This window comes from Nannospalax galili, unplaced genomic scaffold (assembly GCF_000622305.1).
Source record: "Nannospalax galili isolate Female #2095 unplaced genomic scaffold, S.galili_v1.0 scaffold1379, whole genome shotgun sequence".
In the NCBI taxonomy this organism is placed as follows: domain Eukaryota; kingdom Metazoa; phylum Chordata; class Mammalia; order Rodentia; family Spalacidae; genus Nannospalax; species Nannospalax galili.
In genome coordinates, this window is record NW_008343573.1 from 1,662,093 (window position 1) to 1,672,354 (window position 10,262).

At 36.2% G+C, this 10,262-nt stretch overlaps 1 protein-coding gene across 2 annotated transcripts in view; it reads right to left on the reverse strand.

The window, feature by feature from the left end:
- Positions 1-9,259, reverse strand: part of Ddx1 (DEAD-box helicase 1) — a 39,333-nt gene extending 30,074 nt beyond the window's left edge. The window contains exons 1-6 of one of the 2 annotated variants that reach the window (XM_029566812.1): positions 9,144-9,259; positions 6,864-6,915; positions 6,321-6,384; positions 5,200-5,229; positions 4,562-4,658; positions 2,574-2,621 (exon numbers count right to left, since the gene is read on the reverse strand). In XM_029566812.1, coding sequence (XP_029422672.1) covers positions 2,574-2,621; positions 4,562-4,658; positions 5,200-5,229; positions 6,321-6,384; positions 6,864-6,915; positions 9,144-9,159 — 307 coding nt within the window. In that variant the 5' untranslated portion in view covers positions 9,160-9,259. Of the gene's footprint in view, positions 1-2,573; positions 2,622-4,561; positions 4,659-5,199; positions 5,230-6,320; positions 6,385-6,520; positions 6,585-6,863; positions 6,916-9,143 lie in introns of both variants that reach the window. The other variant, XM_008839772.2, reaches the window with a different exon arrangement.
- Between the last annotated feature and the right edge of the window lie 1,003 nt (positions 9,260-10,262).

Consider the following 10,262-nt stretch of genomic DNA (forward strand, 5'->3'; position numbering starts at 1 on the left):
GTAATTGACATGACTGTTTTTGTCCTATTTGGTTAAGAATAGGCTTGTGCATGTATACACATATGTTAAGCAGATACTTATGTTAGTCTTTTTGAATGTGTAATTGAGGTGTTAAGTGATTAAGTGTTGTGAACCTATATGATCATATTATGTTATGAAATACTAAAGGACTAAGCATTCCTTGAAGACCTTATCACCGACTCTAAGATATACAATGTATTGGTCATTGTATGATGGGATAGTCATATCATGTCAGATGAAATTATGATCTCAACATTGTTTTCATTTGAAAATTAAGCATGACATAGAGAGATGCTATTGGGTGTCAAGTTGACAAGGGGTGAACTTGTGATGGCTAATCCTGGGTGTCAACATGACTGGATCTGGGATTAACTGAAATGAGAGAAATCTTAACTGGATCATCTGAAGCTGGAAGACACACCCTAAATGTGTTACCTTCTGATGGCAGCCCATATAAAAGGCCATGGCAGAGGAGAATGCCTTGCTTTTTGCTGCTCGCCTTCTTTCTCGCTCATGAGTTCGTCTCATGAGCGATACAAATAGCCAGTATTTGTTATTGGCTAGTATTAGGGCTCTATTTTATATTATGCACCATAGTCAAACTCCATGATTTCTACACAGTCAATCCCTATTTAAGCAACAACTTAGCTTTTGTCTGTACTAGAATGAAACATCTTCTGCCCCAGTTCATGTTTCCAAGTCATATTTGTACACAAACTTGAAAATATCACTTCACTATTTCACGTCATTTTTCAAAGATTAAATTCTTACTCATGTGATAATGAATTATATAAAGCTTTTTAAAAAGTTCTCTAGAAAGCCGCCTATAAGCCCAAAACTTGGTAGATAAAAGGAGGGGGATCAAGAATTCAAAGTCATCCTTAGCTACTCACTGAGTTCCAGGCAGCCTGGACTACATAAGACTCTGTCTCAAAAAAAAAAAAAAAAAAAAAAAAAATCATGTTCTCTGACAATGGCAATTCTTAAAATTTTATCTGTAAAATTCTTTATGCATATAAACAGATAAAAAGCTTTTATATATCACATGGAGATAAGAATAGTTTTGTTTTTTTGTAGGGTTCACCTTGCCACAATTCCCCATACCCAATATGCACTTCTATGAACCTGCTTTTCTTATTCACCAACACCTAGAGACAATTCCACAACTTTACAGTTCTGACTCACTCTTTGCGATGGCAACACAGTAAACCTTGGATTCACCCTAATGACTGTTAACCATCCACTTTGCTGACAGGTGTTTCCATTACATACAGTAGTGCAACAAACACCTCTGTTTGTATATCTTTGTATATTGGTACTTTAATGAACTAGATCCTCTAGGAACATATACTTTTAATTTTAGTAAGTCCAAACTGCTTTCTAGAAGTGCTTAATTTAGAAGTTAATCACACATTTGAATTCCTGCAAGTCAGATGGATATAAAGCAATACTCAGTTGAATTTTCATTTCTCTACCTCCTGAAAGTTTGATCTTTGAATATTTAGAGACCATTTGAAATTGTTCTTCTAAGAAATGCTGACAAATACCCTTTGTCCATGTTCCTTATTGTTAATTTCTCTTACTCAAACTTTGTCTGTTACTGAAATATGGAACCCTTATAAGATTCCCTCCCATCAATACTTGTCTATATTCATTTTTATACCTTTTTCACATCAAAGAATTTTTTTACACAAATAGACCTATTTTAGTACAGGTCTAGAATCTCAGCACTCACCTGCAAAAGGACTGCAGGTTCAAGGCCAGCCTGGCTACATAGTGAGACCCTTCTATAAACAATATCAGTAACAACAAAAACCAAATATACCTATCTTGGGAGACTGGGTCATGAGAAGAGTAAATAGACAAATACAATTAAAGCTCCATATATGCACTTATGGAAATATCATGGTGAACCCTACTCATTTCTACTAATAATTATAATAATAAAACAGTTACAAAACAAATTGGCTTATCTTCAAAAATTTCCAAGTCTTCTACTTGGGTTATTAATGTTTTTCTTCTACTAAATAATACATGCAATTTTTTACATTTAAATACATACACAAATATATAATTTAAATCTCAAGTACATATGGAATTTATTTCTAATTATGAGACAGAAGCCAATTTTCTGTTGATCATCAATAGTGCAGCATCCTTTACTGAATAAATCTTTTTTCACACTGAAATGGAATACGACTTTTTGCATGCATAGTAACGTGATAAATATTGGGATTTATTTCCATTATATTCTACTGTCTATTCCTAATTCAGCACAATTTATCTATAAACTATACTACTTAGTATTTCCATTATATTCTACTGTCTATTCCTAGTTCAGCACTATTTATCTATAAACTATACTACTTAGTATTTCCATTATATTCTACTGTCTATTCCTAGTTCAACACAATTTATCTATAAACTATACTACTTAGTAACTATATTCTACTACCATTTACTATACGTTTTCATAATTTTCTTGGTATTTATATGTCTTTTTCAAAAAAGTCCCTCAATTACTAATAAGTGAGTAAAATTCACCTACTTACCAAAAGCAGACCCTCTATCATATGGGTTCATCTGCCATTTGTTGAGCACTAAACAAATTAATAGAAGTTAGTTATAAATATATGAAATTAATTACTCTATAAAGACACAGCAAATATTTTATATTTTATGACATCTTAATTCCTGTAGAGTAATTATGATTTTATATATCATTTGGAATACATACATATATATGAAGTTGTTTTTAGTAAAAGCAAAACTAAACCTGAAAATCAAAACATGCCACTGTCCTATCTGGGACTAAACCTTATCTCCTCCCTGCTTCAGTGCATTCTACATAGATGACACTGATCCTATCCTCATGATAAAGTGATGTTTAAGTACCTAAGCAAGCTGACTTTAATCATATAGGAAATGAATAACCAACAGTAAGTTCTTTTTATCATAACTCAACTCACAAATCATACAGTGTTTCCTTTTCCTCCTGCTTTTACAGGACTGGCATTTTTCCTTTACTGAAACATCTCAATAGCCTACGAATAACCAAAAAGTACAGTAACTAAAGAGAAACCTCCATGTCTTTTAGCAAAAACCCTTTCTAGACCATTTCAGATGAAAAGATGTTAATCAGGAGCTTAAATATGATGAACAATGCAGAAAGTTCTTCTTGAGATGGTCCCTTCCCTTCTTGGCTCAAGCTAGCCACTAGCAAGTATTTAAGTTAAATAGAAATCATATAGATTATGTTTAACTGGTTCAGATCCTATTTTCTACAATTATGGTCTTTCCATATTTCCTTAGTAACCAGCAGTCATCCTCTCCTTTCAACTTGCTCATGTTTATAAATCTAAGTTGCTCTACTTCTCATAGAAGCTATCACACTTCTGCTCAGCCTTCTTCAGAAGCATTCTCTTCTATCACCATCTCTCACAGATGATGGCGTATCATTGTCACAACTTCTGAAAGGACTTCAGAATAGGCCAACAATGAGGACAGTTGTATCCATTATCTATGGCACAATTCACTTACAAATTAGTTCATTCTCTGAACTGTGTAACATTATTACTTTCAAATTGAAAGGAAAATGTTGATATGCCAAGCTCACTCAAACTTGCTATTTTATCACAATTCTGTTTTATAACATGAAACAAGTTACCTCAAAATACAGATTAAATTTTGTTAAATTGTAATGAAAGCATAGATTACAACCGGAATTTAGAAACCATTTAGCAAAAGCAACATAACTAAAGGGAATTCACATAAGATTATTCATAATAAAGACAACATTAGAGGCTCAACCTCCATGTAAATAAGACAAAAAATTGAAAACTGACTTTAAATTTATACTTCTTAGAGTCCTTAATTCTTTTAAAGAAAAAAAAGTATTCCTTTACCTGTGTTAGGATAGCCATTTCCCACCATCATAGACTTGAACCCTCAAGTTACTTGAAAAGTCTTCCTGTGATAATAGTTCCTTCACACAATATACTAATTGTCTCTAGTTTTAGGCATACAAAGTTATATGGTTAAGAAAAACACAAAACTAACTATAGATTCCAAAATGACTGTTTTCTCAATGGAAGTGCTAATTGTATTTTAAGAGCAACAACTGGGGCTAGAGAGATGGCGCAGCGGTTAAGAGCTGACTCCTCTTGCAGAGGACCCAGGTTCGATTCCCAGCATCCACATGGTGGCTATGAACCATCCTTAACTCCGGTTCCAGGGGAATCCGATGCCCTCTTCTGACCTCTGTGGCACTGCACGACATGGATGCACTCACATACGTGCAGGCAATACACTCATACACATAAAATAAAAATAAATAAAATATTTTAAAACAAACAAACAAAAAAAAAAGAGCAACAACCGTTTGCTATTTAGGTTCTAAATGTCACTTGTTGTACTTGGTTTCCAGGACACAAAACTGCAATACCATGCTACACATATGGGCAATAAAAATGCATAGCCAAACTTCACACTTATAAATCAAGAGAATAACTGAAAAAGAGAATATCAGTAATAAAATTACCTGAAGCACCAGTTTTAATTGTGGTTTTCCCTTTTTTTCCTTCCTGTTGGTCTTTCAGAGTTTCATAAACTATCTGGATAACTGGAATACTGAAAGCCTATCAAGGAAACAAGTTCTCTGTATTAATCAGATACTAATGATAGTGATCAGTTTAAACAGTCAAAGTTATGCATATGTAATAGTTATCCAGATGGTTACTCCCATTTCATTTTCTCGAATCTAAAATACCAATAACTGAGAGGAGACTGAGGGAAACAGAAGCCACCTGATGGACCAAGGCATAAAGTAATGAGGACCTCAGAAAGACCTTAAGCAAAGAGAAAAACCATCGAGCCAGACAGACTCTAGGCCAACAGTACAAGAACTTTCTGGGCACAATGCATTAAAATTCTGAAGTGAGTGTAAACACTAAAGAATCTGTGTCTCTTTCTCCAAGACCTCTTTAAAACTACATTCTTAAAACAATACTATTTTAGAGAGCTTCACAATTTGCCAATAGAAATACTACTCTAAATGGTAAGTCATGAACTCCTTACATGTTGGAGGCAGACTGTTTAATAACATATTTCAAAATGAAAGCTACTATTTAAAAATACTTCAAAATTCAGCTTTTAATTACATTTAAACGTATTACTTACACCAGTTTTTCCACTTCCTGTTTCTGCAGCCTGAATAGGAGAAAATTAGTTTTAGTTTAAACTGAGAATTAAAGAGCTTAAACTCAGCAAAAGCATGTAAAATTTTTCTAACACTTTACCAGCTACCTTTATTTACAGTGCCTCAATATTACTCAAATTGCCCAAACCAACCTGGACTCTTTTCAATTAGGTTAGCTGTTCCAATTCATTAAGAACCTGTCCTGCTCTTTCTTTTCCTATCACCACCACTCAAAATGAAGCAGTCATCATTTAAATCTAATTATGGAAATATCTTAATAGTATCTAACCCTAGAGAGCTAGCTAGCTATACTATAATCTGTTAGGAAATTAGTCTTCACAAACCATAATTCTAACCATGTAGCATACCTACTTAATAACTTTCTATACTCCCTACTGTCAACAAATGCACAAATATTTAAACTTGATACTTAAGAATCCAATCTGACTCAGTACACAGTTATCATTTTATCAAAAGTTATACTTCCATCTAAGTATATGTATCTTATGTTACTATGTACCTGGAGCCACTCAAGATCCTATCTTGCATTCTTCTACTCACTTTTGTTGATGTTTTCCCTAAAAACAGGGCACTGTTCTTTCATCATCCCTTCTTCTGTAGTCTTTCATGATCCCCCAGCAAAGAGACAAATGGCTTCCCAAGTGAACCCTGCAGTCCTTTCCATTCACTATGTACAAAGTTTTCCATTCTCTCACAGGACATTTATTTCTGTGCATGTCTTATTGCCCTATTTACCCTTCTCAAGGGCAAAAATGCCACTTGTTTGCCCCTAGGCTGTCCTCACAGCTTCTATACATAATTTGAATATAGTATATGTGTGTAATAAATGTTGGTGAATGAATAAAATTAATTTTAAAAATTCCATTTTTAAGCTTCTGGGATTTCTTAAAGTGAATCACACACACACACACACACACACACACACACACACACACACACAATTAAAAATTTCATTTTTAAGCTTCTGGGATTTCTTAAAGTGAATCTCACACACACACACACACACACACACACACACACACACAAAGCCCTGAACTGTGTGTGCCCCAACTCCCAACCACTTCATTAAATATAAACATACCATAAGTACATCACCTCCTCCTAGGATCAATGGGATAGATTCAGCCTGGATATCGGTGGGGAGACTAAATCATTTTTAAGCTTCTGGGATTTCTTAAAGTGAATCTCACACACACACACACACACACACACACACACACACACAAAGCCCTGAACTGTGTGTGCCCCAACTCCCAACCACTTCATTAAATATAAACATACCATAAGTACATCACCTCCTCCTAGGATCAATGGGATAGATTCAGCCTGGATATCGGTGGGGAGACTAAAAGAATCATATTTGAAGAATTGTTGTTAGTTAAAAAATAGAAAATCACCTAAGCTAATTAAATCATACTAAAGCAACCTAAAAGAGAATTTTACTTGGCAAATCCAATCTTTTTTTCCAGCTAAAATTAAAAGCTCAAAGGAAACATTCCATAATCTAAAGAAGCATCATGAAAACTAAATTTCACTTAGCTAGACTAAAATGTATTTGACAAAAACCACTGTTTACATTATAAAACATGCATGTTACAGATGCACAGAAGTTCTATGTACTTACAGCCAATCCATCTCTTCCACAGCTTGTGCAATCTCAGGCATAACCCCCATCTCTAAAAATGAAAAGTAATTATAAAAATATGCAAATGAAATTGATCATGAATGGTATTCTCTTTTATAGAACTGGGTAAAGGCTCTGAAGTTTGGCTCTAATATTGGACCTGAGTATGGCTCTGCTGAGAGAGGTGCCTTTTGGAGACAGACTTCAGTCAAATCCAAGGTATCAGGTGCTAGAACATAACCTTAGACAAACTATAAATCTGATTTCTCCATACAAAATGGGATCTGTTCTACCTACTTTGTAGGGATATAAGGTTAGATAATAATGTGATGTACCTCACACAGTTGTCATTTAATACATGTAGCCACAAGTGCTTGTTTAGTTCCTCTAGAACAAGTGAGAAGTCTCCCAGAATTAGATGGGGAAGACCAGCATCTCAACTCTTTCATTTACTGATACAATAGCAGTTATATGTCCTGACTATTCAAGATCATCTCAATACCCTCAAGGATCTGAGAAAAATGAACTGTCCACGTTTACTGGTAGCTATAGTCAAAATTCTGCTTAACTAATACCTAATTAATAATGCACTGTATATCTTAAAGTAGAAGAAAGGTTTTTGAATAAGCTCACCATAGAGAAATGTAAGTTTAAGGTAAGGAATATGCTATTTACCCTGAGTTGATCATTATGAAGTATATTTATGAATGAAAGCTTCACTTTGTACCTTATTAACTATGTACAAATATTATGTTTCAATAGAAGAACTTAAAAATTTTAACTTAATCAGAAATTCCCATATTGTTAATACAGAAGGTAGGGTAACTGTTGGTCCTGCAACACCATGTGCATTGCAGAGTCTATCTCTTCTAGACAACTTTGAATTTTTAGATTGTAGTCTTAAGTTTATACACTCTCTCAACCACCACTACACTGCACAGCAGACACAAGGGCTGTGAGAAGTTTTCCACAGTAACAGATATTGCTTTAAGCATAAATTAGTTATTTTAAGGTTGAAAAAATGGAGTTGATTTTTTTTTTTAACATTAAAAAAACAAATTCCAGTTAACAGAAGAGAAAGGGGCCAGTAGAGAAAATTTGAACAACGGGAATTGTCAGGTGAAGATCTGCTATGGTCTTGTATATTAATAATTTTTTTTTTTTTATTAAGGCCAGTCTTCAAGGAATAGTTTAGGTTGGTCCTGTTTAGTCATTTTTTTTTAAATCATTCCTTAAACGAAATTAGTTACATATAGTTAAGTACACTATTTAAACTTCTCTTCCAAATGAGGAATGGTTTTCATCTTAAGTCAGTAATTATAAAATGCAGTTTTTTTATTACTGTTATCATAACAAAAGCTAAGAAAAGAAAAATTGAAATTATTCTGAGTCAATTTCCTCACGATTCCTCTTGGGGACATGATTTCCTAGGGCCTGAGATTTGAAATTCCTAATATTCTTACAGGGGAAACTGAAAAACATACAAAAGCATAATGCTGTCGTTTTAATTGGTCAATAACATGAAAAGATGGCACGCCTCATTTGATCTATTACTGCTACAAGTAATAATCTTATTTAATATATTTAAGGCTGATTGGAGTTCTACAAAACCGGATGGATAAAGGCTGGTATAGAGAAAAATATCAACTGCTAGGTTCTATAGTCACCCCTAATGCTGTTTGGTATCGTACGGCAAATAATTTTGAAAGTTATAGTGAATATCTGTAGGTTAAAAAATGATTTTCCTTTAGCTTCAACATTTGTTAATTCTGATACAGCGCCGTTTAACAAATGTAGGGCGGATTTACACTTGGGACTTTTATTCTTAGAAAGGCCTGAAGAAAGAAAAACAAAAACTGGTCAGAGACCAAGATCATCTTTTCGCCCAAATGCTCCCTTCCCGACGCCCAGCAGCTTCTCAGTCAGGCCAAGGCCAGATGAGCTGCAGGACAGAAAGAGGTTTCCGCGGACGTCCAAGCCTCCGGCCTCCAGACGTGTCGGCGGGCAGTGAGCTCAAACCGCCTGGTTTTGGCAGGTGGGTGTGCATGGCAGGAAAGCTGGGTGCGGACCGGAGGACGAAAACGCAGCTTGGCCAGGACTCGGCCAGCCCTTGAGAGAAATGCCGGCCTAGGCCGCCGCCGGACCCCAGACGGGGGTCCCGGGGGCTGCAGCCGCAGGCACTCTCCTGCCTCCCACCACCCACAGAGCTCTCCACCAGCTGCCCATGGGCCGAGGCAAGCGGAAAGCCGCCCACGCCCGCCTCAGCTTCTCCCCACGCACCGGAGAAGGCCGCCATCTTTTCCCTGTCCTCCGCGGCTTCACTCGCTCACTCACTCTCTCCCTCCCGACTGACACGCTGGGGTTGCAGCGCCACGCGCTTCCGGTCGTCGACCTTGAGCGTTCCGATTCCGGGCGGGTACGCGGGCAGGAGAGAACGGTTCCGAGGAAAGAAAAGGCCCAGCGTGAATGTTCTTTGAGGATCTGGCCCTGCGTGATCCAAAAACACACATCCAGTGCCGCTGGACTTTCCTTTCCGCAATAGTCAGGTTGGGTTATTATTAGCCATCTTTATAGTTATAATATACTTAGACGACGTCGCGTACTATTGGGATCATTTTTTCTCAGTTAAGAAAGATGATGCTTAAGATTAAGCAAAGAATGGACTCAGGCTGGTCTGACCGCAAAACTGTGCCCTCTCTGGTATGCCTCACTGGGGTCCTCAGCCTTACAAACCTGGCCATGAGGGAATGATTTGAAAAGAACTACTGAATTCATTCCCTACAGAAACAAGACTAGCGAGTACCTGTCATCCATAGGTATCTGCTAAGTATTTTTAATGGAAGAAAATTAGTGATAAAGGATTCCTTCCCTTCCTTCAGTGGTGATTAATGTAGTATTGGTAATTTCAGGTTCGACTTCCAAGCAGTTTTGACTCCTTTCTATTAGAGAAGGGAAAACTACAGGAAACTCCTCTGTACTCATTCTGGTGGTTAAGTTTTAGAATCTTAAGATTCAGCAAAGCCAATAGTTTATGCAAGGCCACAGGGCTACTAAATAACATCTGGCATCTGAGCCACGTCTGCCTAACTCCAGGGCCCATTTTGTGCTCTCTATATCCTGCCCCAGAAAGTCTGGGAGGAAAGGGAAACCTTAAGATGACTTAGGGTTAGAAGTAAAGAGTTAGGAGTCATACTTCCTGAGTTTGAATTTTAGCCCTGCCTCTGTCTAGCTGTTTAACCTTGAAATCATACAACTTCTCTGAGCTTCAGTTTATTCATATGTATAGTAGAGAGGAATAATAATACTTATCTATATCATAATCTTATGAGAACTAAGTAAAATACATAAAGCTCTTAAAATAGTGAATAGCACATAGTGACATTTGTGTTATTCCTATTA